The sequence below is a fragment of the Oryx dammah genome, unplaced genomic scaffold (assembly GCF_014754425.2).
Source record: "Oryx dammah isolate SB20612 unplaced genomic scaffold, SCBI_Odam_1.1 HiC_scaffold_26, whole genome shotgun sequence".
NCBI lineage: Eukaryota > Metazoa > Chordata > Mammalia > Artiodactyla > Bovidae > Oryx > Oryx dammah.
Window position 1 is genome coordinate 58461431 of NW_024070210.1, and position 24681 is coordinate 58486111.

The window sequence follows — 24681 nt, forward strand, 5'->3', positions numbered from 1 at the left end:
TGATGTGTCTTATGCTGCATAATCTTTGTTGCTTGCTGAAAACACACATTTCTGAGCAAGTGGGCTTATTCCATATGAAATCCTATTATTTTCTCTTCCACGAGTTCCATTGTTACAATATTTTAAATGATGCTGCTCTTATTTTCTTGGACTACAAGGAGATCAAACCAGTTAATCCCAAAGGAATCAACCCCAAATATTCATTGGAAGGACTGGAGCTAAAGCTGAAGCTCCAATACTTTGATGTGAAGAGCCAACTCATTGGAAAAGATCCCGATGCTAGATCCTGATGCCTTGTACTTTCGTAAAAGGAGAAGGGGATGGCAGAGAATGAGATGGTTGGATAGCATCACCTACTCAACTGACATGAATCTGTGCAAATTCTGGGAGATAATGAAGGACAGTGGAGCCTGGCATGTTACAGTTTATGAGGCTGCAACTTAGCAACTGAACAACAAAACTCTTCTATTACCTGGAGAAGGAGAAATTCATGACTATTTAATCTCTATGTGTGAACGATCTATTCTCCAAATTAATTCATTAGAAAATCCAAACTTAAACTTTCTCTGTTGATGGATCATGTCTTAAGACTTACATTAAAAAAAAAAAAAAACCCAACAGAGATACACCATAATAGGTCTCACTTCATCTCTAGAATATGACCTCTTGCAAGTGGCAAAATTTGCCTAGATGGCAGAACTCATTACACTCACCAGAGCTTGTTGGTTATTTAAAGATGAGAGCATTGATATATAAACTGACAGCAGATATGCTTTGAGGATTGCAAAGAGTCAGACACGACTGAACACACACACATGCTTTGAGGGTAGACCATGTTTCAGAGTGCTTTGGATACAATAAGTGTTCTTGGCCTCAGACCAAAATCCAACTGAGATCAGTTAGCAAAATAAGTAACTTTTTAAGTAGTCTAAAATTTCTTAAGGTGCTGGTTATTAAAAAAGGTGGGACCCATCTCCAAAATAACTAACCCTCAACAAAACGCCCCAGCTGGCCAGTGTGTGATACAGGCATCTCCTGCTAAGATCCTAGCGTCCATGAAATCCCCAAAGACACAATTTTTGGAGCAGCTCAAAGAAGCTATTACAGAATGCCAGCAATTAGACCAGAGTCGAAAAGAGGTGCTGGGAGAAATCTGGACACAAATCATGTCAGGTTGAAGCACAAAGTGGAATCAAGATTGCCAGGAGAAATATCAATAACCTCAGATATGCAAATGACACCACACTTAGAGCAGAAAGTGAAGAACTAAAGAGTCTCTTGATGAAAGTGAAAGTGGAGAGTGAAAAAGCTGACTTAAAACTCAACATTCAGAAAACTAAGATCATGGCATCTGGTCCCATCACTTCATGGCAAATAAATGGAGAAACAGTGACAGACTTTATTTTCTTGGGCTCCAAAATCACTGCAGATTTTGTGGCTACAGCCATGAAACTAAAAGACACTTGCTCTTTAGAAGAAAAGTTATGACCACCATAGACAGCATATTAAAAAGCAGAAACATTACCGATAAAGGTGTGTCTAGTCAAACCTATGGTTCTTCCAGGAGTCTGTATGGATGTGAAAGGACCATAAAGAAAGCTGTGAGCCAAAGAATTGATGCTTTTGAGCTGTGGTGTTGGAGAAGACTCTTGAGAGTTCCTTGGACCACAAGGAGATCAAATCAGTCAATCCTAAAGGAAATCAGTCCTGAATATTCATTGGAAGGACTGATGCTGAAGCTCCAATACTTTGGCCACCTGATGGGAAGAACTGACTCATTTGAAAAGACCGATGCTGGGAAAGATTGAAGGTGGGAGGAGAAGGGGACGACAGAGGATGAGATGGTTGGATGGCATCACTGACTCAACAGACATGAGTTTGAGTAGGCTCCAGGAGTTGGTGATGGACAGGGAAGCCTGGTGTGCTGCAGTCCATGGGGTCACAAAGAGTCAGACACAACTGAGTGACTGAACTGAACTGAACTAAGGATCATCTCTGGTATCCCCAGCATGCTGCTGCTGCTAAGTCACTTCAGTTGTGTCTGACTCTGTGCAACCCCAGAGACAGCAGCCCACTCCCCATGGAATGTTGTAAAGTTTACATGAAATTACTCACCAAAGTAAGGAAATATTGGCCACTGTGGCCACTGGACTGAATCAACATTGGTTCCTATATTAGTCAGAGTCCTCCAAAGACACAGAACCAGTAGAACATGTAGAGTTATAGGAGAGATCAAGACGGTGGAGTAGGAAGACACTGGGCTCACCTCCTCTCACGAACACCTCAAAACTACAACTACATATAGAGGGACTCTCACCAAAATCTACCTGGGGATTAGCAGGACAGCTTTTCTACAATCAAGGCTGTAAAGAAAGATCTACACAGAGTCTCACAGGAAGGGCAAGGGGTCTGGTTGAGACTCACACCCCTAGTACAGGACATAGAAAAGGAGAGAGATATCACAGGCTCAAGGATCCTCCCTGGTGGGGTGGGAGATGGTGAGAAGTTCGATCCACATGTTAGGCGTCCCAGCCACAAGGTCCAAAACCAGGAAGACAAGCCCCTTATCTGGTTTGAAAATGAGTGGGACTTACTGGAGGACGGTAAAAAACCAAGACTCCACAAGGGCATGTGCAGACTTGGTTATTCACAGTCACAGTGTGGATGCAAGAAACTAAAAACTGCCTGCAGCTCTCTCGTCTGCTTCCCAGGACCACCCTCTCATACACCCCGCTCACACCGGGCTGCTACTCCAGCCCCTCCTGCTTCCCACTAAGGTGGAGGCTGCCAGGGAGAGTGTGTAGTCGAAGAAAATGAAGCTTGCTTGCACCCCAGCCCTGCCTCTGACCAGGACGGAGGCAGCCATTGCCAGTGTGTGCATCAGTGAATATACTTGGGAAGGAGTGAAACCAGCTCAGTAATGTAGTAGTATCAACCCCTCCAGCCCCCATCCGGCTTCTAACCAAGGCACGTCCACTGGGGGGTAAAGGAAACCAGCACAGAAATGCAGACCCAAGCCCTCAGTGCCTGTCACTCCCCTAACCACGGCAGACGCTGCCATCACAAGTGAGAGAAACCCAACTCCCTCAGGGCTCCTGCTCCAGAACCTCAGGCCCTGATCAGTGCCCCTTCCTCCATAGGATGGTGATGGCCTAGGAGAAAACCCAGCTTGCACCTGGCTCTAGTTCTAGCTCCTCCAACACTAGCCCTACCTCCCATCGAGACTGTGGCTGCCACCACAGCCTAGGGGGAGATGCAGTCAGTGTTCACCGCAGGTTCAGCTCCCTCACTAAAGCCACTGGGCACATGAAGACTACATAGGGAGGTTCCGCACAAGGATATGCCATCAAGACTGGGGTATGCAACTGTTTTAACTAATTTTACAAAGACAGAAAAGTTCAAATGAGAAAACAGAGGACTATGTTTCAAGCAAAACAACAGGGAAAAAAACCCAGAGGAAAAAAAGTTAATGAAGCAGAGATAATTTCCGTAATAAAATGTCCAAAGCAACTATAATAAGAATGATAATTTTACTTCAGTAGATGAACACAGTGAGAATTTTACAAAGAACTAGAAAACAAAAGAACTGGTCAGAACTAAAGAGTACAATAACTGAAATGAAAAATACACTAGAGGGAATTAATAGGTGATACAGAAGGTGATACAGAAGGCATAAGCAATCCAGAAGACAGAATAGAAATCATTCAATCAGAACAGCAAAGAGAAAAACAAACTTTAAGGGACCTCTGTGACAACACCGAGCACACTAACAATTGCATTATATATAGGGGTCAAAAAGGAGAAAAGGGTCAAAATGTATTTGATTAAATTATAGCTGAAAATTTCTCAAACTTGAAGGAAACAGATACCCAGGCACAGGAAGCACATACATCATAATTAAAACAGGAAAAGTTAAAGAGAGCTCTAAAGGCAGCAAGAGAAAAACAAAGAGTCACATATAAGGGACCCCCTCATAAGTCTATCAGCTGATTTTTCTGCAGAAACTTCGCAGGCTAAAAGGGAGTGGCATGATATATTTAAAGTGCTAAAGGAATAACACCTATAACTAGAGATACTCTACCCAGCAAGGTTATCATTCAGAATTGAAGGAAAGATAAAGAGCTTCTCAAACAAGAGTTTATTGATACTGACCTTACTTGAAGTGTTATTCTGGGGCTCCAAAATCACTGCAGATGGTGACTGCAGCCATGAAATTAAGAGACGCTTACTCCTTGGAAGTAAAGTTATGACCAACCTAGAGAGCATATTGAAAAGCAGAGACATTACTTTGCCAACTAAGGTCCGTCTAGTCAAGGCTATGGTTTTTCCAGTAGTCATGTATGGATGTGAGAGTTGGACTGTGAAGAAGGCTGAGTGCCGAAGAATTGATGCTTTTGAACTGTGATGTTGGAGAAGACTCTTGAGAGTCCCTTGGACTGCAAGGAGATCCAACCAGTCCATTCTGAAGATCAGCCCTGGGATTTCTTTGGAAGGAATGATGCTAACGCTGAAATTCCAGTACTTTGGCCACCTCATGTGAAGAGTTGACTCACTGGAAAAGACTCTGATGCTGGGAGGGATTGGGGGCAGGAGGAGAAGGGGATGACAGAGGATGAGATGGCTGGATGGCATCACTGACTTGATGGACGAGTCTGAGTGAACTCCGGGAGATGGTGATGGACAGGGAGGCCTGGCATGCTGCTATTCATGGGGTTGCAAGGAGTCGGACACGACTGAGCGACTGAACTGAAATGAACTGAAAGGATCTTCTTTAAGTGAAAAAGAAAACGTTATTGACCCTTATATCACCTGGAGCCAGACTAGTCTTCTTAGGTGGCCTCCAAACCATAAAAAACTATTTGACAACTCATAGGGGTATTTTGACCGAAAACAGATGACTGGGTAGCCACCAAGGACTAGATTTGTAACACAAAATTCAATTTGTAACACAATTACTTCTTAAACACACACAAAAAAGCCTATTGGCTACAACCTGCATTCTATGGATGGGGATAGTTACCTTGGTAAATGGAAGCCTGCCCTAAGGATAGTGTGACATCATCCAGGGTTCACTGACTCATCAATTTCCCTCTTAGAGATTAGATAACTTAATAAAGAGGAGAATCAGGCCTTGACTGGAGAACTGAAACCCTAACAACTCCTGGGGAATTCTGGATTGCTTTTTTTCTCCTCTAGACTCTTTACCTCATCTTCTAAAAGGCCTAGAAAGGGAGACACCTTACATGCTATGGTTCAGAGAAAAGCAGACACAGGTGAGCTAAACAAAGCCACCAAGGCTATAAAGTTCCACCAAGGAACTCACCATCCAAAAGGTTCAGGAAATTGAATGGAATTAGCCCATCAGATATATATAACTGGTGTCTTGAGGAGGAGCATGTCCTATTTGGCACAGGCAGGGCACAACAGCCAGCTTATATCCACGTAAAACTTTCTAGCATCACTATTACTACTTAAGAGATCTGGTAAACTAATGAAAAAATTACAAAATTGGGTAATTTGGCTAATAATCCCGTATCTGGTACTGCAGGCTCATTACATCAGAAATGACATCTGTTCTTCCAGCTTAATTTGGGGCACTCTTGGCTCACACATTGGGATATATGCTGCTGAAGCAAGCATGTGGCTCATGCATTAGCACTACAAATTCTGGTCATTAACCCTTCCCTTGGTTTTCGTTATATAGTGGCTCAGATGGGGGACTACAAGTTTTACAGACTACAAGTTTTATCTATGAAATAGATGACATGCAGCTGTCATCCCCCACGATTTAAAAAATGATCAAGTAAAAGAACAAAAAAATGTAACATTTATGGATGTTGAAACAACCGTGTGGGTAACTTAACACGTGACCATGATGCTGCAGATAGTTTTTAAGTTCTGCCGTTAAGATCATGAGATCACATTCGCAGTTGCGAACCCTTCAATTCAGGCCAAAGAACGGCAATAAGGGGACCATACTGAGAACTGAAACCAACAACTAACTTACTGTTAACCATCAACAGCTTTATTATTCGACTATCTTCATTCACATAGTATTGCTATTCTAGGAAACTTGCCCAGAAAGCTAAAGTTGCAAATAGCTTTATTGTTCAAGAACTTCCTCAATGTCATTTATCTGAATGTTAGACTACTCAACTTACCCTCAGCACAGTATATTCTTCCTTCTCAGAACAATCAATGGCACTGAATGACTGTTTACTTTGTAAGATTCACTTTGAAAATCATCCCTAATATGTCCAATCATAAACAAGCCCTCAAATACAACATAAACACCTTAAAGAAAATCCCAAAAGAACGCCATAACCCGACTCTGAGACACTACTAAGACTTATCAATGTAATGACTGTCTTCAACAAATGCAATAAGCTCAGCTTTGGTTTATCAATAGGATGATTCTGGTGTATTTTCAGGGAGCAAGCATAAGACAATAGAGTAGGAAGCTTAAATTATAAGGTATCATACAAAAAAACCCCCATACTAGAGTAGCATGATAAAGGAAAAGTTATTATGCTATCAACAGACTGGTTATTAATAACAATATTTTAACAACATACTAATAAGAACAACAGACTGGTTCCAAATCGGGAAAGGAGTACGTCAAGGCGGTGTGTTGCCTCCTGCATGGCAGGTGGATTCCCTATTGTCTGAGCCACCAGGGAAACCCAAGTAATTCTTTTTCATCACTCTCAAACTTACACTGCTCCCGTTCTCAGTAGAAGACTCAGTTCAGTTGCTCAGTCGTGTCTGACTCTTTGCGACCCCATGAATTGCAGCACGCCAGGCCTCCCTGTCCATCACCAACTCCCGGAGTTCACTCAGATTCACGTCCATCAAGTCCATGATGCCATCCAGCCATCTCATCCTCTGTCGTCCCCTTCTCCTCCTGCCCCCAATCCCTGCCAGCATCAAAGTCTTTTCCCATTAGTCAACTCTTCACATGAGGTGGCCAAAGTACTGGAGCTTCAGCTTTAGCATCATTCCCTCCAAAGAAATCCCAGGGCTGATCTCCCTGCAGTCCAAGGGACTCTCAAGAGTCTTCTCCAACAACACAGTTCAAAAGCATCAATTCTTTGGCACTCAGCCTTCTTCACAGTCCAACTCTCACATCCATACATGACTACTGGAAAAACCATAGCCTTGACTAGACAGATCTTAGTCAGCAAAGTAATGTCTCTGCTTTTGAATATGCTATCTAGGTTGGTCATAACTTTTCTTCCAAGGAGTAAGCATCTTTTAATTTCATGGCTGCAGTCACCATCTGCAGTGCTTTTGGAGCCCCCCAAAAATAAACTCTGACACTGTTTCCAAGTTGCTGTCAAAAATGACATAAGAATTTGCTCACTAAACATAAAATCCAAATAAAATAGGATTTAAACTTGCCCAAAATGAGGCTGGAGTTGCTTCCTCTGAAGAAAAGGGATGCAAAGAAAAGGAGAATTTTAAATCTGGGCTCTGGTGTGAAGGATGACATCAGTGTTAACTGTGAGAGTAAAAAGGCAGGAGAGTGTTTCTCTTTTCCTACTCCCCCATCTCAGTAGACTAAGGGCCCAAGTTAGCTCCTAGTGACAGTCACACAGCTTACAGTCAACAGTAACAGCTTTACTACTTGACTGTCTTCATTCAAATGGCATTAATATTCTAGGAAACTTGCCCAGGAAGCTAAAGTTACAAATAACGTCAATGTTCAAGAATTTCCCCAAGTCATTTATGGGAATACTAGACTACTCAACTCACCCTCATTTCACAAACACGAAAATCAATGTCCAGAGAGGCAGCAGTCACATCTCTTGATGATGTGGAGCAGAGACAAGATCTGGAGCCAAGTTCCTTGACCTCTGCCTCTTGCCTCTCCCCACAACACTATATTTTGTCTCAAACTAAGTGTCAGGCCTCAAAGAGGTAACAATCAGGTTTTTGAGACAACAAAGTGATTTAACACACACACATGCTTTGAGGGTGGACCATGATTTTAGTGCTTTGTATACAGTAAGGATTCTAACTCTCAGCCCAAAACCCAATTAAGACCAGTTAGCAAAATAAATAACTTTTTAAATATTCTAATACTTATTAAGGTTTTGTTTATTAAAAAGAGACTCACCCCCAATGACAGCAATGTTTATTTTGTTGAGGGTAGAGAACCTCAGAAATCACTTTACTCATAAACTGAGGCCTAGAGATGTATTATGATTTACTCAATGTCAGTTAATTGCTATAAATAAATCCAAGAGAAGAAATACTAGAAAGTAGTATGGCATTTAAAATGGTAAAAATCGCAAAATTGCTTATTTATGAAAGAAATGACCATGGGCCAGAAAGGTTTCACAGGATTTGAGCTGACTCTTGAACTAACATGTAATGAGATAGCCTCACAGAACAATAGCTTCACTTGTTCAAGTAGTTTCAGGAACATTAGTTGGGTTGGGGCAGGAGAGACAGAGATGAGAGCATTTAAAATTTCCAACCAAGTATATACTTGATTCTGGTGACACAGAAAGACTAAATTTAAAGAAAGCTTCTTAGGAATGCCTTGGTAGCAGTATGTTGAAACTTTCTAAGTACTTATTTCAGTTGATATAGTCTAATCCACTAACAACCTTATCTCTACTATATGCTTTATTAAAACACTGAAGCTTAGACAGTTAAAAAAAAGTTATTCTTCAAAGTGAAGCATACTTTCAATGAATTTAAAACAGGACTTTCTCAGTTACACTTTAAAAGAAGTTTTGGATATATCAAATCTTGGTCAACCCATTTCATTTTCAAGATTCAACCAGTCTGAGCTGTGATATGATGATGAAAACAAGCTTATAACTAATGTCACACATAGTCAAATGGGTACAAAGGAAGGACAGCTGATTCCATTAATGGCCACAATCCAGTACTGATATTATCACCATTTGTAATGAATGAATCAACATTAAAAAAAAATCATTAAAGGAGAAGGAACAGCTTAGATGTTAGTTCAAGTGTGTAACTCAATCTTACTACCTACAGATTATCAAAGTTCCAATTTAAACTTAATGTTTTTCTAGTTTCAGTAGTTTTAAACAGGTACAAAAGTTGCTGGGTGTGCAATACCAACATATCTAAAACTGCAGTAGGATAGTCAATTTAAAATTTACTTTTAGGATTATACAATTATACTCAATATTACCATTCATTTAAATTCTAAACCCTAACAATTACTAATAAAAGATTCATATCAAAAGTAATTTGTCAATCATACCTCAATAAAGCTGGGGGAAAAATTTACTGAATTCTAACTACCACGATAAATCAGAATATCCTAGGTAACTCTAAAATGAGTTAAAATGTTCATTCAAAATGTCTCTCTCATCGCAAGTCCAGAACTATGCATTTTTATGCACTGGGTTCAATAAAGACACAACTGCCTTGAGAGAAAATTTCTTTCAAGAGCATCATTTACTCTAATAACCTTCTTTATATATTACCCAATAACACAGGACTGTAAGTACTGAGTTCTGGTTATTTCTTAATAGCATTTGTTGCAATATTCTGATAGAAGTCAAATTCTAAATTGTATTTTCATATATAAATTGCTAGACACGCAGTACTCACACTGAAGAAAAGCATAACACTCGAAATCTTGTAGATTCAAATTTTACCTATTTCTGCCAGTTCTCTGAGCCTTCAACTGAATCACATATAAGGCTCAGCTATCACATACCGCAGTAGACTAAATAATCACAGAAAAATAGCACCACTCCAATACTCAATGAATGAAAAATGTTACCTATGGAATCATTAAACTCTTGTCCATCTCGCTCATTTAAGTATTTAGGCAGTACATAGTAAATGCTGTATTTTCTAGTGATCAGAGATTTCAATACTTCAATGATGGAGCTGAATGCCTAGGGCAGGGAGGGGAGCAGGGTTCCCCAGGATGCTGTTCCTGCATCTTATTCACTCGTGAGATGATCTGGAGCTAAGTTGCCATGTGGAGTCCCTTTAAACCAATGCAGAAACAAAAGGGGTCTGTTAAATGTAAAATGATCCCCATAGTTTCTGTAAGTAAGCCTCTGGTGTGAGAGAAAATGGACTATTCAGGTATCTACAGTGACAATCCTGAAGAAATACAAGATACATATCTTTTCTGAAATATCAAGTCTACATGTTCAGTCTGCCTATAACTTTCTGCACATATTACATTTTTTAATCACTTAAATACTTAAAAATATATGATGTGTAAGACTAAAAAAATAGAATGCTTAATTAATGAGCAGCATTTCTTGACCATCTCAGATAACAAAGAGATATATATGACTCTAGCCTTTTGATTACATGTTATCAAGTACATATACAGTGACACCACTATTCACTTGAACACTGTTAAATACATATTAAGCATCAATTAAATATTTAAATATTAAGTAGTAATTAAGATCAATTAGAAATCACACTTGCCTTCAGCTTCAGTGAAGCACTTAGAAAAGTTTATTTTGTGCTTAGATTTTTCTAAAGCATCACAAACTTATTACACATCCAAACTCTTCAGTGGTAGAATATTTAATATTCTAAAGGAGAGGTCTTTAAAGGGGACATTATAGAAACTGTCTATTACCATAACAGAGAAGTGATCCATTCAGAGTATCTATGGTTTTTCCTTTTACTGTAGCTAATACATTTCTTTACTGCTGCCCCACGGCTCCACCCACTTCCTCTTTTGCTGTTAAGGTGAAAACTATTCTCTTGAAGGAGTAAAAATATATTAAATGTCCCATCTTGCTGATACCCATCTGTGAAATATCACAACAGAAAGTACAGAATAGTTTGTCTTTTCAAAAACATAAAACTTTATGAGTTTAAATCATCAAACATATGTTGACTTGGTACAATCAACTAAGAACTTTTTTGGATGAGGACAAATATACACTGAAAACACAAACTATAAGATGCTTTTTCCTGAGTAGAATACTAACCTTATATCATATTAAGCTTCTGTGAATTTTCAAAACAGAAAATACCAAGGCTCTTCCACAAAATCAAATAAAAATCAGGAATGTTCACCTTCACACCCAAAAAAAGAAGTTCAAGTATAGGTTCAACAAAAATGATGTAAAATCTGAAACAAGTAGCTAAAATTTTAAGTTATCAGATGGCTCTTCACTTTAAGTATTCTTCAGTAAACTTCAGTTTGAAACAATTTATTAAAACATGAAAGACATTTCCAGGAAATTGTCCAATTTGGAAAATAAAAAATGCAACCCATGGTAAGAAAAATACAAATCATACACTGAACACAGGAGAACAAAAAAGGCAACCAACCTTTATAAACTTTCTAAATATATCCTGTATTATCATGGGTAGAAAACTGCAATTCAAGTAAGGTAGTTTTTATTAGTCGCATAATCTAAAAATATGAATAAATTTTGGACTTTAAAGGAGATAAAAGGTTTCAGAGTTGTTACTGAAATACACATTTCTTGAGACAATGGGCAAAGTTCCCATTAATGGGAAATATGTTCTCTTCACACAGTGAAACTGACAAAAATTATATCAAATGAGAAATCTTCTTCTCTAAAGTAATCTCCTTAAATACCTCAATAATGCAATACTTGGGAAATGTAATTTTTCAACACAGACTTGAAAGTTATTATGAAACAAACATACAGAAATTTTATTGCTTGGCACCAGATTTTCCAAAAATGAAAGAACTGTTTGAACCACCATACTGTTTTCAAATCCTATTTTTTCCAGTGCTACTTTTATTTTCCGAAGGTAGACTGTTCAACCTAATGACAATCCAGGCTGAACCTTGCAATGTACAAGCAAGTCATAGTTCACTTCAAACCAAAACAAATGCTCGATCTTCTGTTTCTGCCAAAATCATATGAAAATATTTGTAAAAATTAACTAGATTTATCTGTGGCCAGTGAAGGACCCACAGAACGTTGTCTTACAGCATTCTGTGCAAAGTCTTTGTTTTTTCCTTCTTTGCTTTCAGATTCCTCTTCTGAAACATCTTCTACATCAGCCTCTTGTTCTTCCTCCACTTTTTTCAAAGGTTGGGAAGATTCTGGTAGTAATTTTCCTTAAACATAAAAACCAGAAGTGTTTTGTTGTTGATGTATTAAGAGTTGTGTTAGAGTACAATCAAGACACAATTCATATGCCCATAAACTGCTTTCCAATGATTTATCAATCATGTTTGGATTTCCAAAAGGAAAAAAGCTGTATTTAAGAACAAATGACACTATAAAAATAACTGGTTTGGAAGATCCATTTTACTTACCGAATTCATTCTTATTACCCACCTATTCATAAACTGAACTGAAATTAATGAATCAGAATTAATGCTGTGAATATGGATGCCTATAAGAAAATAGACTGCATTAAATAAAACTATATTAATTTACTATTAAATCTTCTAGCTAATAAAGATAATAAGACAAACTTCAATAGTACCCTTGTTTCAGCTCCCAGGCAAACAAGAATCAGATGAAAGCTCTTTTCCTAGACATGATTTTTTTTAAGTGGATTCATAAATGTGCCTCCTCCTCTCCACATATATACTTTTACTGAGGCATAATTACAAACAACATAATATACCTATCTTAAGTATACAGCTCAATTACTTTTTTAGTATGTACACACGCACACTATCCCCCCACCCCAGTTGTTAATAGGAACTACTGCAAGTTAACTTAAACTTAGAACACTTAGAACATACCATGTTACTAAGATACAGAACACAGAATCTGGCTAACGAGCTTTTCTCTGTTCAGTGGTCCAAGACCATCCCTAATCCTAGGCAATGCAGAATGGAGCAGGAAGAAAAGGGGGTATAATGTAGAAGAGGCCACAGGAAGGAATTCCCATACAGTGGACAATCTGTTGTTTGATCTGTCTGGCATATCTCTTTCTATTGGGTTAACTCCTTCCCTATGCCCCATCCCATGCAGCTGTAGTTGAGTATAAACAACAGTTAAGAGCAGTGCTTCTCCACCAGGGGTGATTCTGTTGGAACACTTGGCAATGTCTGGAGATATTTCTGATTGCTGCAACTGAGAGGGGCAGTGCTGCTGGCAACCAGGGGAATGATGCTAAAGATTCAATAATGTACAAAAGACAGCTTGTCACAAGTAAGAATTACCCAGCTCAAAAGACCAACAGAGCCAATGCTGAGAAATTCTGATTTACAGTTTTAAAAAAAAAAGTGAGGCCTCTACACAAGCAGAGTACACCAGAATTTTTTCAAAAGATAGGTGAGTATAGGGAGCTTACTCTGGAATTATGAGCTACAGCTTTCTGTAGTTATGCTATGCTCAGGACTAAAAAGAGCCCCAAATGGAACAAGCACAAAGTCATAGGGAACTGAGCAATTCAGAAACATTTGAGCCCTAGGATTTAGTCAACTGTCCTCTGGCTTCCTCACTACATGAACCAATAAATTCCTATTTCGCTTAAAATTAGACTTAGTTGGGTCTTTTCCCAGCAACTTAAAATCTAAGCCAAAAACACAAAATGGAAAACAACTCAAATCCAGAAGCCTGGTATAGAAGGGGCAATATCACATTAAAGTATGGATTAACATCAGCAATATAACAGATTACCTAAGACAAATCTGTTGTTAGGTTTAAGGTTTTCTAAGCAAAAAATATAAATAAAACGTACATTTACCGACTCAACTGTCCAATAAGTAATCTGTGCTTGTTATACTTTTCCTACAGATCAGTGGCCCTTGGTGAATAAAATTATTCCCTCCCCTCCATGCATGCAACTTTTGATATCAATGCAACTATCTAAGAAATTTTTTAAAAACCCTATCAGTTCTTCAACAATGAATACTTAACTGCCATCTTCACTGAAATGTTTCTAAATTGCTCAGTTCTCTATGACTTTGCACTTGCTCTATTTCATTTCAGAAGTTTTGACCTCAGTAAGTCCTAAGTCATGAAGGCAGCAGAACAGAAATGTCAGGCTAAGAGTTCAACTTAGGTTCTACTCTCAGCTCTCATTTCTACGTGAACCTGGAAACACAGTTCATCTCTCAGAGCTTTAGTTTACTCACACTAAATGGGAATCACAAAATGGGAAGAGTATCACTTATGCAGCCTACTTTAAAGAGCTGCTGAAAAGCAAACGGGATGACAGAAAGTGAAAGTTCTTTACAAACAGTAAGAAGGCCTTCATAACAGCATAATTTTCAAAATTAAAAATAAATGATAGGTAGGTAAAATTATATTAAGACAAATACAGTGAATATTCTAATTCCCATCTTGTAGTAAAATACACAGCTAATGGGACTTCCCTGGTGGCTCAGATGGTAAAGCGCCTGTCTACATTGCGGGAGACCCGGGTTCAATCCCTGGGTTGGGAAGATCCCTGGAGAAGGAAATGGCAATCCACTCCAGTACTATTGCCTCAAAAATCCCATGGACAGAGGAGCCTGGTAGGCTATAGTTCACAGGGTTGCAAAGAGTCGGACACGACTGAGTGACTTCACTTTCACTTTTCAATGAGACTCCTAAAGCCATGACAGGAATTGCTTTCCCCAATATCCTAACAGAAAAACTTAGACTTGACCAACACACAAAGAAAAATCCTCAAATGTGGTCACTATACCAATGAGATGACTTCAAGACTGGAATATATTCAACTTTTTTTGACCCAAATATACTCAAATGGATCCCTGAATATTATGGAATTTTCAAACAACTTGACATCATGTCAATGGTTATCAAATATCTGTTAAGGTACATGCAGTGTTAAATTTCTCCACAATATAAAAGCCAAAATAATGACTATTATGTTCCTAAATGCACTGGGCTGTCATGTCATTCTTACATGAAATATATATCTCTCTTCTGCCACTACTCCAAATTTAGAAACCCTGGCTAGAAAGGCAACCTGTTATGTGTGTGAGTGTATTTATTACAGAAATGAATGGAATTACAATAAACAAAAAAGTTTAAAAATATACTTACTGGAAGGGTATGGCTGGGGTCTGCGCCTTTTTGAAGGACACAGGCAATCTGCCACAAATATCATGAACTGCAAAAATAAACGGAAGAATCTGAATGTATAATAAAAAGCTAGAGTAATTATATTAAATTGCAAAACTCTAAAATATTTTTCTTCCTAGTACTCCAAAAATGAAGAACTTACAAGTCCTAATAACAGTCCTGAAAGCAGAGTTGCTACAGCAAACACTGTATATGATCCCCAAATCGGTAATCCAAGGTCTTCAATAAAATAGTTATGGCAAGTCTAAAATCAAAAGGAAAAAAAATAAAAATCATAGCCATTTCTTTAAAAAGTGACAGTGTCAAAATGTTTAAAATAGAAGTAAATCTGAGCCCTTACCCTGATCCACATAGAGAGCTGAAAGAGTGCTGACATACTACTCATCCTAAAATAAAAAGAAAAAACCAACTCATATATGCAGCTCTGAAGTAGAAGAGTGTATATTATCTATATTTTCTATTTTCTACTCTATAATTTCCAACACAACAGATTTATTTGGTGATATTACTCAAGATTAGTGATACATCACTGATTTCAAGCCCATAAGAAGGCTTATTAGCAAAAATCAACAGTTTCAGAATTTTTGCCACTACATAATATCCTCAAACAGAACACTTGATCTTTTTTCCTTTTCTCCTGTTGTTTTGCCTTTAACCTTTCACTTGATGGTTTCTCCAATATACTGTGAATATGGGTTGAGCTCTATGGAACCAGATAGTTTGATGTTAGACACACTATAAGCAAATGGAAACTCTTATTCACCCTTAAAATCCTCCAAAAAACACATAAGGAAGGGAGCCTGAAGGAAGACTGGGAGCACTTGCTGAGTTGATCCTTCTCACCTAAGAATTACCCTCCTTTCATATTAAAATTAAATAGAACTTACAATAGTATTAGTTTGATACAGTTTAATAACAACAAAATAATTACCTAAGAAATAAGTCACCACAGAAGTAAAAATAACTATATTCACATAATTAAACTCAATTAAACAGGCAGTCAGAAAAAAGGTATGCTCCAAAAATTAGGTTTGTGGGTTCTCTCTAGCATAAGTGGCACCCACCAACATATACTAATTCACACATAAGCCAGAGCACCTGTACTCAGAATGGCCTAATCCAATCACCAGTCTTGGGGTGGGGCAGGGAGGATGTGCCCCTGCCAAGCCGACCCTAGGAGTACCCTTTATTCAGTCTAACAAGAAAGGTATGAACTGCTGCCCTGAGGAGTCAACAGAGACTTCCAAGCAACCCCTACTCTTCCATCAGAAAGAGCAAGCATCATTTACTGACATGAGATTTCAAACAGAATCAGTTACATTTTCACTCCAACAGAGAAACGTACTTTAATCATGTTGCTTCTGTGGTTTAAAACACAAAATGGGAATAGGAACAAGGAACCAAAACATAAATCACCGTGCAGGCTCACTGCAGCCTGTGCTAATTAGATTCTATTAGATTAGATTCTATCTATTCTATCTATTCAATTAGATTCTATCAAGAACATTAGATACCTTGCTTGGGTTTAGTGGGCATGGTGGTTCAGTGGGGGAATTCTAACAGTTCAATTCAGAGGTATAAGGAAAAGGTCCTACAGATAAACTTCTATTTTAAAACACTGTTTAGGGATAAACTTTCCTGCACTCCCAGAATCCAGAGCATTCTCTTATATACTAGTATTTCCAATTCTCCATCCTCCAAAGACATAACTGGTAAGAGGACAGGAAAAAATAACTTAGCTGGACTAGGGTGAGTCCACGATGGCCTCAGAAAAACTCAATATTCCCAGAGGTCTCTCAAATGACTTGTGAGGCTCTGCTCCCCAAGAAAGTAACAAAAAACCTTCTTGCTACGCCCAATCCTTACTGCCCCAAAGACATTGCTCATCCATACTATTCACAAAAAAAGTTATCAGACAGGTGGAATAATTCAATCACATTAAAACAAGAAGTAAAATCTAAAAGTAGCACAAGTAAGTATATGGTTGAGGCTTCTCATTCAAATATTAAGCTCCAATGATAGCTTTACCCATTATGTCACTTCTAGAGGAATTATTTTGATGATACAAATGACCATATTTACAGAGCCAAAATATTCCTAACAAGACTTTCAGCTTAATTCTATAGAATGCCTCTCTCTACCTTAAAAAAGGACCACACTATCCATTGGACTTAGAAGATAAAAGTCTAAACTAAAAATATCACAGAGTAAATCTGAACATATTTTAACAGTCCTAGAATTAAAATGAAATATAAATGCTTATTTACATGAAATACATGATCCAATTAATTCTGAAATAAATAAGAGAAAAACTCTTTATACTTACAAAATAGAACCTGGACCAAACCATGATGAAACGGGTTCAATACTTTTCCACTCTTTGTCACTTATAAAGTTTATGAAGTCCTTCTTAGTTCTTGGACCCTGATATCGCCTAAATTCACCATCTTTACAACTAATGAAGATCAGAAGCAAATATTAGCACTGAATAAATAAACCTTGTTTTGCTATTTCTATCATCTCATTTTACAATCAATCCTGTACTCAAAATCAGCAATGAGCAATACACAAGTAGCAAATTACATTAATTACCTACCCTTAACATCTTAGCCCCATATTTCATTAACCACCAAGGTTCTATTTTTGAACAGTCATAAGCTTTCAGACTTTATTACACTCTTCCAAATAATAAAACTATAGAATAAGTATTAATAGTTATATGTCAATTTGTTGTTGTTTAGTCGCTAGGTTGTATCCAACTTTTACAACCCCATGGACTGCAGCCCGCCAGGCTCCTTCATCCATGGGATTTCCCAGGCAAGAACACTGGAGTGGATTGCCATTTCCTCCTCCAGGGGATCTTCCCAAACCAGGGAACAAACCCTCATCTCCTCTATTGGCAGGCAGATTCTCTACCGCTGAGCCACCAGAGAAAACCCTACACGTCAATTATATCTCAGTAAAAAACTGAGGAGAAAAAGAAATTCGGTATGTAGATACAGCTCAGAAAATTACTTTTAAGCCACAATACACATATTAAAAAGATGACTTCAGGAAAAAGTGGTTAGAATAGGATCTAACATTTACTATTTATTAGCTACTATTGAACTAGAGGTGAACAATTTGAGGCATTTTTCTGGTCTTTTCAATCATAAGCACATCACCTCAGCCATCAAGCTTTAAGTCACTGGAGGCATCTGGTGCAGTGCAGTGATTCTGTTTTACATCTGCTCTGCGTTCTTCCTGACACCCTCCTCCTCCTCTCCAATGTATGGAGCTCTGCCATAGGATCGTAAGTGCTCTCCCTGTTCCTGTATCTTCATCATTTCCAATTGCCAGTCTAGGCCTACTTACTTAACACTTCTATTTTGATCACTTACAGGCAAAAACTCCCCACTACTTATAGTAAGATTACAGGACCCTTTATCCATCCAAAAAATTACAGGTTAACTCCCACTCAAAAAACCAAAGATTTTTAGAGAAACGAGCATCCTACATTTTTGAAGGATAAGTACGATTTCAACAGGCAAAACTTAGGGGAATGGGCATGATAAACAATATGATTAAAAGAAAAGGGCAGGAAATTCTAGAAAATTTCAAGGAGTGTTGAGAAAGCTGGGAGACTAATAAGGGGCATGTGGAGAAAAGGACTGCGTGAAAGGATGAGAAGCACTTATAGAGAACAGGTATTTAAACAGATACAAAGGGGAAATAAAAAAGGGAAACAGATATGAATATGAAAAAAAAAGACAGGAAAATCAAGATACACACAGAATCACTGACTTCTTGTTTCAGGAGACAAGTGCCTCCTGGCAGTCAACGCATCAGCTTAAGGTTCAGGGCAGATACAGAGATTTAAGATTTCTTATGGCTAATTTAGAAGATAAAGACAAACTAAAGAGCCTACACTGAAGACTACATAATGGTATTTATTCTAACTTAACTGTTTCACCCACCACTGTTCCCAAGGCTGAGCTAGAGCACTTTCTGAGCTAATGTGCAGACATTCCATGCTCCTATTTATGACTGTTTATGAGACAATCCTCAGATGGAACACTTAACTCTGCACGCTTAACAATTCTACTTCCAAGGTTGAGTTTAATCTCCATATTCTCCAGGAACCAGTCCAGTGCAGTGATTTTCCCCCTTAGCAAATTCCCTATAGTACTTAACCACAACTCTGAGCTCATAATCACTTATGCCACTATTTCTTGTGCACGTCATTTTCTAAGACAATTAGAAATCCCTGAGATCTCGAATTATTTCATACCTCATTCACCCAGCTAAAGGCACCTAAGATAGCACTAAGCAAAACAAACCTTCTAATAAACTTACTGAATATAATGCTCTTTACACATGATCAAGGCTGGAGGCTACTATTCTGATTATGTTATGATGCATCCCTTGTAACTACAGAATCTTCAAATACTTACTGATAAATAGTAGGAAGAGCAGTGATGATAAATCGTCCACTTAGTCCTACAAATGAGAAAGATTAGAACTAAATACAAGAAAGAACATAAAGGTTTTACATGAGCCAATCTTTTACTACTTAAAAGTTGACGCGATTATTTAAATACTAATAGGCAAAGAATATGAAATTAGACCTAAAAACAGTTTAGCTGTACAACATAAACAATGAAAGAAATTTCATTTACATACTTAAAGCAACTTGAAAAAATACTATATATTACCCTAATGTAAAAGTACATAAAATCTGAATATTGAAGATATTTGTGAACATCAGTTCAGTTCAGTTCAGTCGCTCAGTCGTGTCCGACTCTTTGCAACCCCGTGAATCGCAGCACGCCAGGCTCCCTGTCCATCACCAACTCCCAGAGTTCACTCAGACTCAAGTCCATTGAGTCAGTGATGCCATCCAGCCATCTCACCCTCTGTCGTCCCCTTCTCCTCCTGCCCCTAATCCCTCCCAGCATCAGAGTCTTTTCCAATGAGTCAACTCTTCGCATGAGGTGGCCAAAGTACTGGAGTTTCAGCTTCAGCATCATTCCTTCCAAAGAAATCCCAGGGCTGATCTCCTTCAGAATGGACTGGTTGGATCTCCTTGCAGTCCAAGGGACCCTCAAGAGTCTTCTCTAACACCACAGTTCAAAAGCATCAATTCTTCGGCGCTCAGCCTTCTTCACAGTCCAACTCTCACATCCATACATGACCGCTGGAAAAACCATAGCCTTGACTAGACGGACCTTAGTCGGCAAAGTAATGTCTCTGCTTTTGAATATGCTATCTAGGTTGGTCATAACTTTTCTTCCAAGGAGTAAGCGTCTTTTAATTTCATGGCTGCAGTCACCATCTGCAGTGATTTTGGAGCCCCAAAAAATAAAGTCTGACACTGTTTCCACTGTTTCCCCATCTATTTCCCATATATACATATAAACATTTGGTCAATTATACTACTATAAGATTACTAGCAATGAGTCATGGGGCAGCACAATATAACTGTAGTCTTATGTCTAAAACCAAATGAAATTGCATTTGATAACCAAAAAACAAGCACAGAGTTTCTAAAGTATTGTTAAAAACGAATTGACTCTTTCAAAAGGTCGGGAGTAACAATATCAGCTAACATTAACCATGTGTTAAACATGAAAATGATAAAGGATCAATCTATGGCTCAGCTTTCACATCTGTAAAACTGGGATATTATCTATCCCACAAGGTTGTGTAAGGACTACAAAATAAATGCAAAACACTTGGAGCCGTACCTATAACAGTGAGTACTCACCAAATACTAGAGATTATTCCCATCTGGGATGGGGCAGAGTCAAGAATCCAAGTTTACCATGGCCAAGAACAGGTAAGAAGCGTCACGTAAGGGCATGGCTTGACACCTGTCCAGGGAGCCAAGTCAAGAGGCCACAACCATAAGGGCTTTGTAATTAAGAGCCCATATTCTCAAATCATTATTAACAGATTAAATTTGGAACCCAACTGCAGAGACTTAGATAATTTGTCGGGGAATGTGACCTGGACTCTACAAAGAATTTCAACCACATGTTCTTTATTCTAAGCTTGGTACAGATGTAAATGCTGGGGTGACCAATGTTCACCTGAGCCAAAGGTTGTAGGGCTTCTCATAGATGTCTTACGTACTTGTCTGGGGCCTGGGATGCTGAGGAAAAAAGATCAGAGGAAGTTACGTGGGGAAGAGTGAGGGAAGGGAGATGCCTCCAAGTTCCCTTACAGAAATACAGAAAAGAATTAAGCTGCCGGTCACAACCAGGGAACACACTTCACACTGAACCCTTATTAAGGAAGTGGGTAAATCAGCTTATCCAGCTGTTCATAAAACCCAATCAAAGGCAGAATTAAGACCATGTAATGTGGAAAACAGGGTCAACACACATTCCCAACCTGCAAAGAAACAAAATGAACCAGAGACTTACAGTACCTGGCTGCTCTGTGACATCAACTTTTGCAATATTAACCTCAAGATCTTCTCCCCATTCAGCAAAACTTTCCCATTCTGGTTGAAGATTCTGACAAGCAGGACACCATGGAGCATAACTAAGAAATACAGTTTAAAAAGACAAGTTAAAACACTCTAATATGAGCATTTGGGGATAAAAATTCTAAAATGTATTATTTGTAAAGAACATCTTTTAAAAACAAGATAGCAAAGTGGTTTAACTTTGTGAAGACGAAAAGGTTTTAAATATGAATCTAACACTCTGGAAATCAAGAACTATGTATTGATAATGCTAATTACAGAAAAGTAATTCTGAGAGTAAGTTCTTAAGACACAAGGGGACTTTTTAATGTGCAAAACAGCTCTTTAAAAACCTTTGGATTTCTCTATATAATGGGGCCAGAAAGCTCAAAGCCGAATTTGGGGTTCATCAGTTTTAATAATTTTATGTGCAAGAGTCACAAATGCAAAGTGCTAGTATGAAAAAAAGGAAGCACCCAGCGCTGTGGTGAATAGGAAACACGCGCCTCATCTTAAAGAGGGAAACACTACCCAGCTTGACTGTCAGGGGAACAGCTGGCCCCAGGGAAGCTGGCCCAGGGCTGCAGGCTATTCTAATTTAAAAGGAGCTGAAAATCCTCATTTTTATGTAAAAATGCTACCCCAAAACTTAACCCAGACACAAACACTAGGCAGGCCAAATGAAATTCTTTGGCCGGACCTTGGTCAACGTTGGGTTTTCAAATCTGTGGCCAAGCATACTAAGCATTTTAATTACTCTTCCGGTATTCCCTTGAAAGGCCCTGAATCTTTCAACTTTTCCCATATTGTATATTATCTCATAATTTACCGCAGTTTTTTTTTTAATGGAACCAGTCAGAATGAAACCTATACCTGTTAAACATAATACAGTTTCTGTACTTCATTTTCCGTTTTCTTATTTTATGAAAATAAAACTTCTAAAAGTAATCGGCATTGTGGAAAGAGACCAGTACCACACACAAAAGCCAAAGTCCACAACAATAACTTGAACTGCAATCAAAGTATCTCTGTAACATAATTCCTGATTAAAATAAGTTTAACATAAGACAACTACCTTGTAATAGAAGCAGCCTAGTATTAGAAATATTAGACCCTTTTTCAAGTTGCTTTTGTTTCTTAGGTGCTTTTTATAAGGTTAACTTCATATTCAGTAAGCTAAGGGAAAAAATACTATGGTATATGTATTCTTAATTTCATACAGATGCTCTAATTCAAATCCCCTAATACTTCACTTTTGACTGCTATATTGATATAGTTTGATCAATTAAGTTGATTAAAAAAATCTCCTTGAGTAATACGGGATAGTAATTTACATATGAATTCATAATCACGATTGCTCAACACATTATTTACGAAATTGTTGAGTATCTTATGGGCACAATCCAAAACAAGTTACTGAGGACAATGAAAACCAAATGCTGTCCCTGGTTGTATTTCCTCACTCCTGCATCTTCAACAGTTTCTGAAAATTGTTTCACTGAGTTACAAACTATATGCATACTATACAAACATTTCCCCTAATGTTCTATGCCTTGTTTGATTTTATGACTGGAGTTATTGATCTGGCCTTCTGGGTTCTCCCTTGGGGCTGTCCACCTTCACCTTCCTCCCTAACTGGCAACCCAACCATACAGGAAAACACCCACCTGAATCTTGTTAAGGAAGGGGGTTGTTCTAATAACCTCTGCGTATCTACACTGCGTTAGTTTCTGGAGACAAAAAGAAAGCCACTACCGCAATACCTGAACATATTAATTAAAGCTCTGTCTCTCATCTGTAAAATCCAGGAAATAAGACGTATCTTACAGAATTTGTAAAGAATTTAATATGATAATGTATGTAAAGTGCTTAGAAGTGTTTCAGTTTGGTTCAGTGGCTGGGTCATGTCCCACTCTTTGCGGCCCCATGGACTGCAGCAGGCCACGCTTCCCTGTCCATCACCAGTTAACACTCAAAATGGGTGTTTTCTACTAATATCACTAATACCACTGATATCAGTAATACTGCCACCACCAATTTAGCGACAAAAACAAAGGCAAATAGTTTATTATCTACCGATACAAAAGGGACACATTATAACAGAATTAGCACAGACATGACTTTATTCGAACAGCTTGTTTAATGCAGTAACACTTAGGAAACATAAGATTAACAACCCATAACATTCAGTACGTTGCAAAAACACACACCCAAGGGTAAGATGTTGGCAGAGAAAAGCAAAAAAAAAAAAAACAAAACAAAACAATGATACAGGAAATGAGGATTTTTTAATAAAAATAACCCAAGTTGAACTTATTTGGCATTTAAAATATGCCTAATTCATAAAATAAAATTTAAAATAAAAGCTTCCAACTGTAACATTCTAAGTGGACTACTTTTAAAGGGTAATTAGAGAAAAGGAGAGGAGACTTCCATTCCCTCTTTTATAGTTTGATGAAGAAAGTCTGTGAGTCTCTGAAGACTCATTCCCAAATAAATAATTATATAGGAAGTAGAGAGACCCACCTCCCCCAACCCCAAGGCCATGAAGAAAAGTTGAGAGAATTCAAAGCTGAACGTAACCTCACAAGCGAACCTCAGCCCGAGCAACCACACCAAGACGCACACTTTAGGGGAAATTTAAGAGCATTCCCCCGGTAAGAAACGAGGAGAGGGTGAGACCAAGACAGTGGAGGATCCCAACAGGAGTCAGGAAATCTCGAGGAGTCGGGGGGCTCCTGCCCCACAGCTCAGAGTCGCAGTCCCGGGCAGCCTGGGATCCGCACGAGAGGAGTGAAGATGATACTGGGGGGGTCCAAACTTGGATCTAGGACCCCAGCCCACCGAGGGGCCCCGAGACCACAGCCCTGCACTCACAATTCTATCATCCACTCTCCTTCCAGCAACTCTCTCCAGTTCTCGTCCGTGATGATGCGCACGTCGCTCCGCCTCCCGTGGGCCCAGGGAGCTCCCCAAAGCAACAGTAGCAGCACTGCCACCGGGATCCGGAGACTCCCGGAGGGCGCCATGTCGGCCGTTTCACCCACCCACCGCGAGCGAGACGGCCCCCACCTCCGCGCAGCAGCTCCTCACTTCCGCCCGAGCCCGCTGATCAGTTTGTGCGCATGAGCGCGGCAGGGCTCGCGCGCACGCGCGCACCTTGAGGACGCGCAATGCGCACAACGAAGCCGGTCCTAGTGGATTGGTTGAGGAAAGAAAAAG

The 24681-nt window shown here is 38.8% G+C and overlaps 1 protein-coding gene across 1 annotated transcript; it reads right to left on the reverse strand.

The window, feature by feature from the left end:
* Positions 1-10447: 10447 nt before the first annotated feature.
* TMX1 (thioredoxin related transmembrane protein 1) lies at positions 10448-24680 on the reverse strand. The gene is made up of 8 exons (XM_040226771.1): positions 24337-24680; positions 21421-21536; positions 19442-19487; positions 17335-17463; positions 15349-15394; positions 15151-15252; positions 14970-15036; positions 10448-12073 (listed from the first exon to the last, which is right to left on the reverse strand). The coding sequence occupies exons 1-8, from the start codon at positions 24486-24488 to the stop codon at positions 11892-11894; spliced, it is 840 nt and encodes a 279-aa protein (XP_040082705.1). The 5' UTR covers positions 24489-24680; the 3' UTR covers positions 10448-11891.
* Between the last annotated feature and the right edge of the window lies 1 nt (position 24681).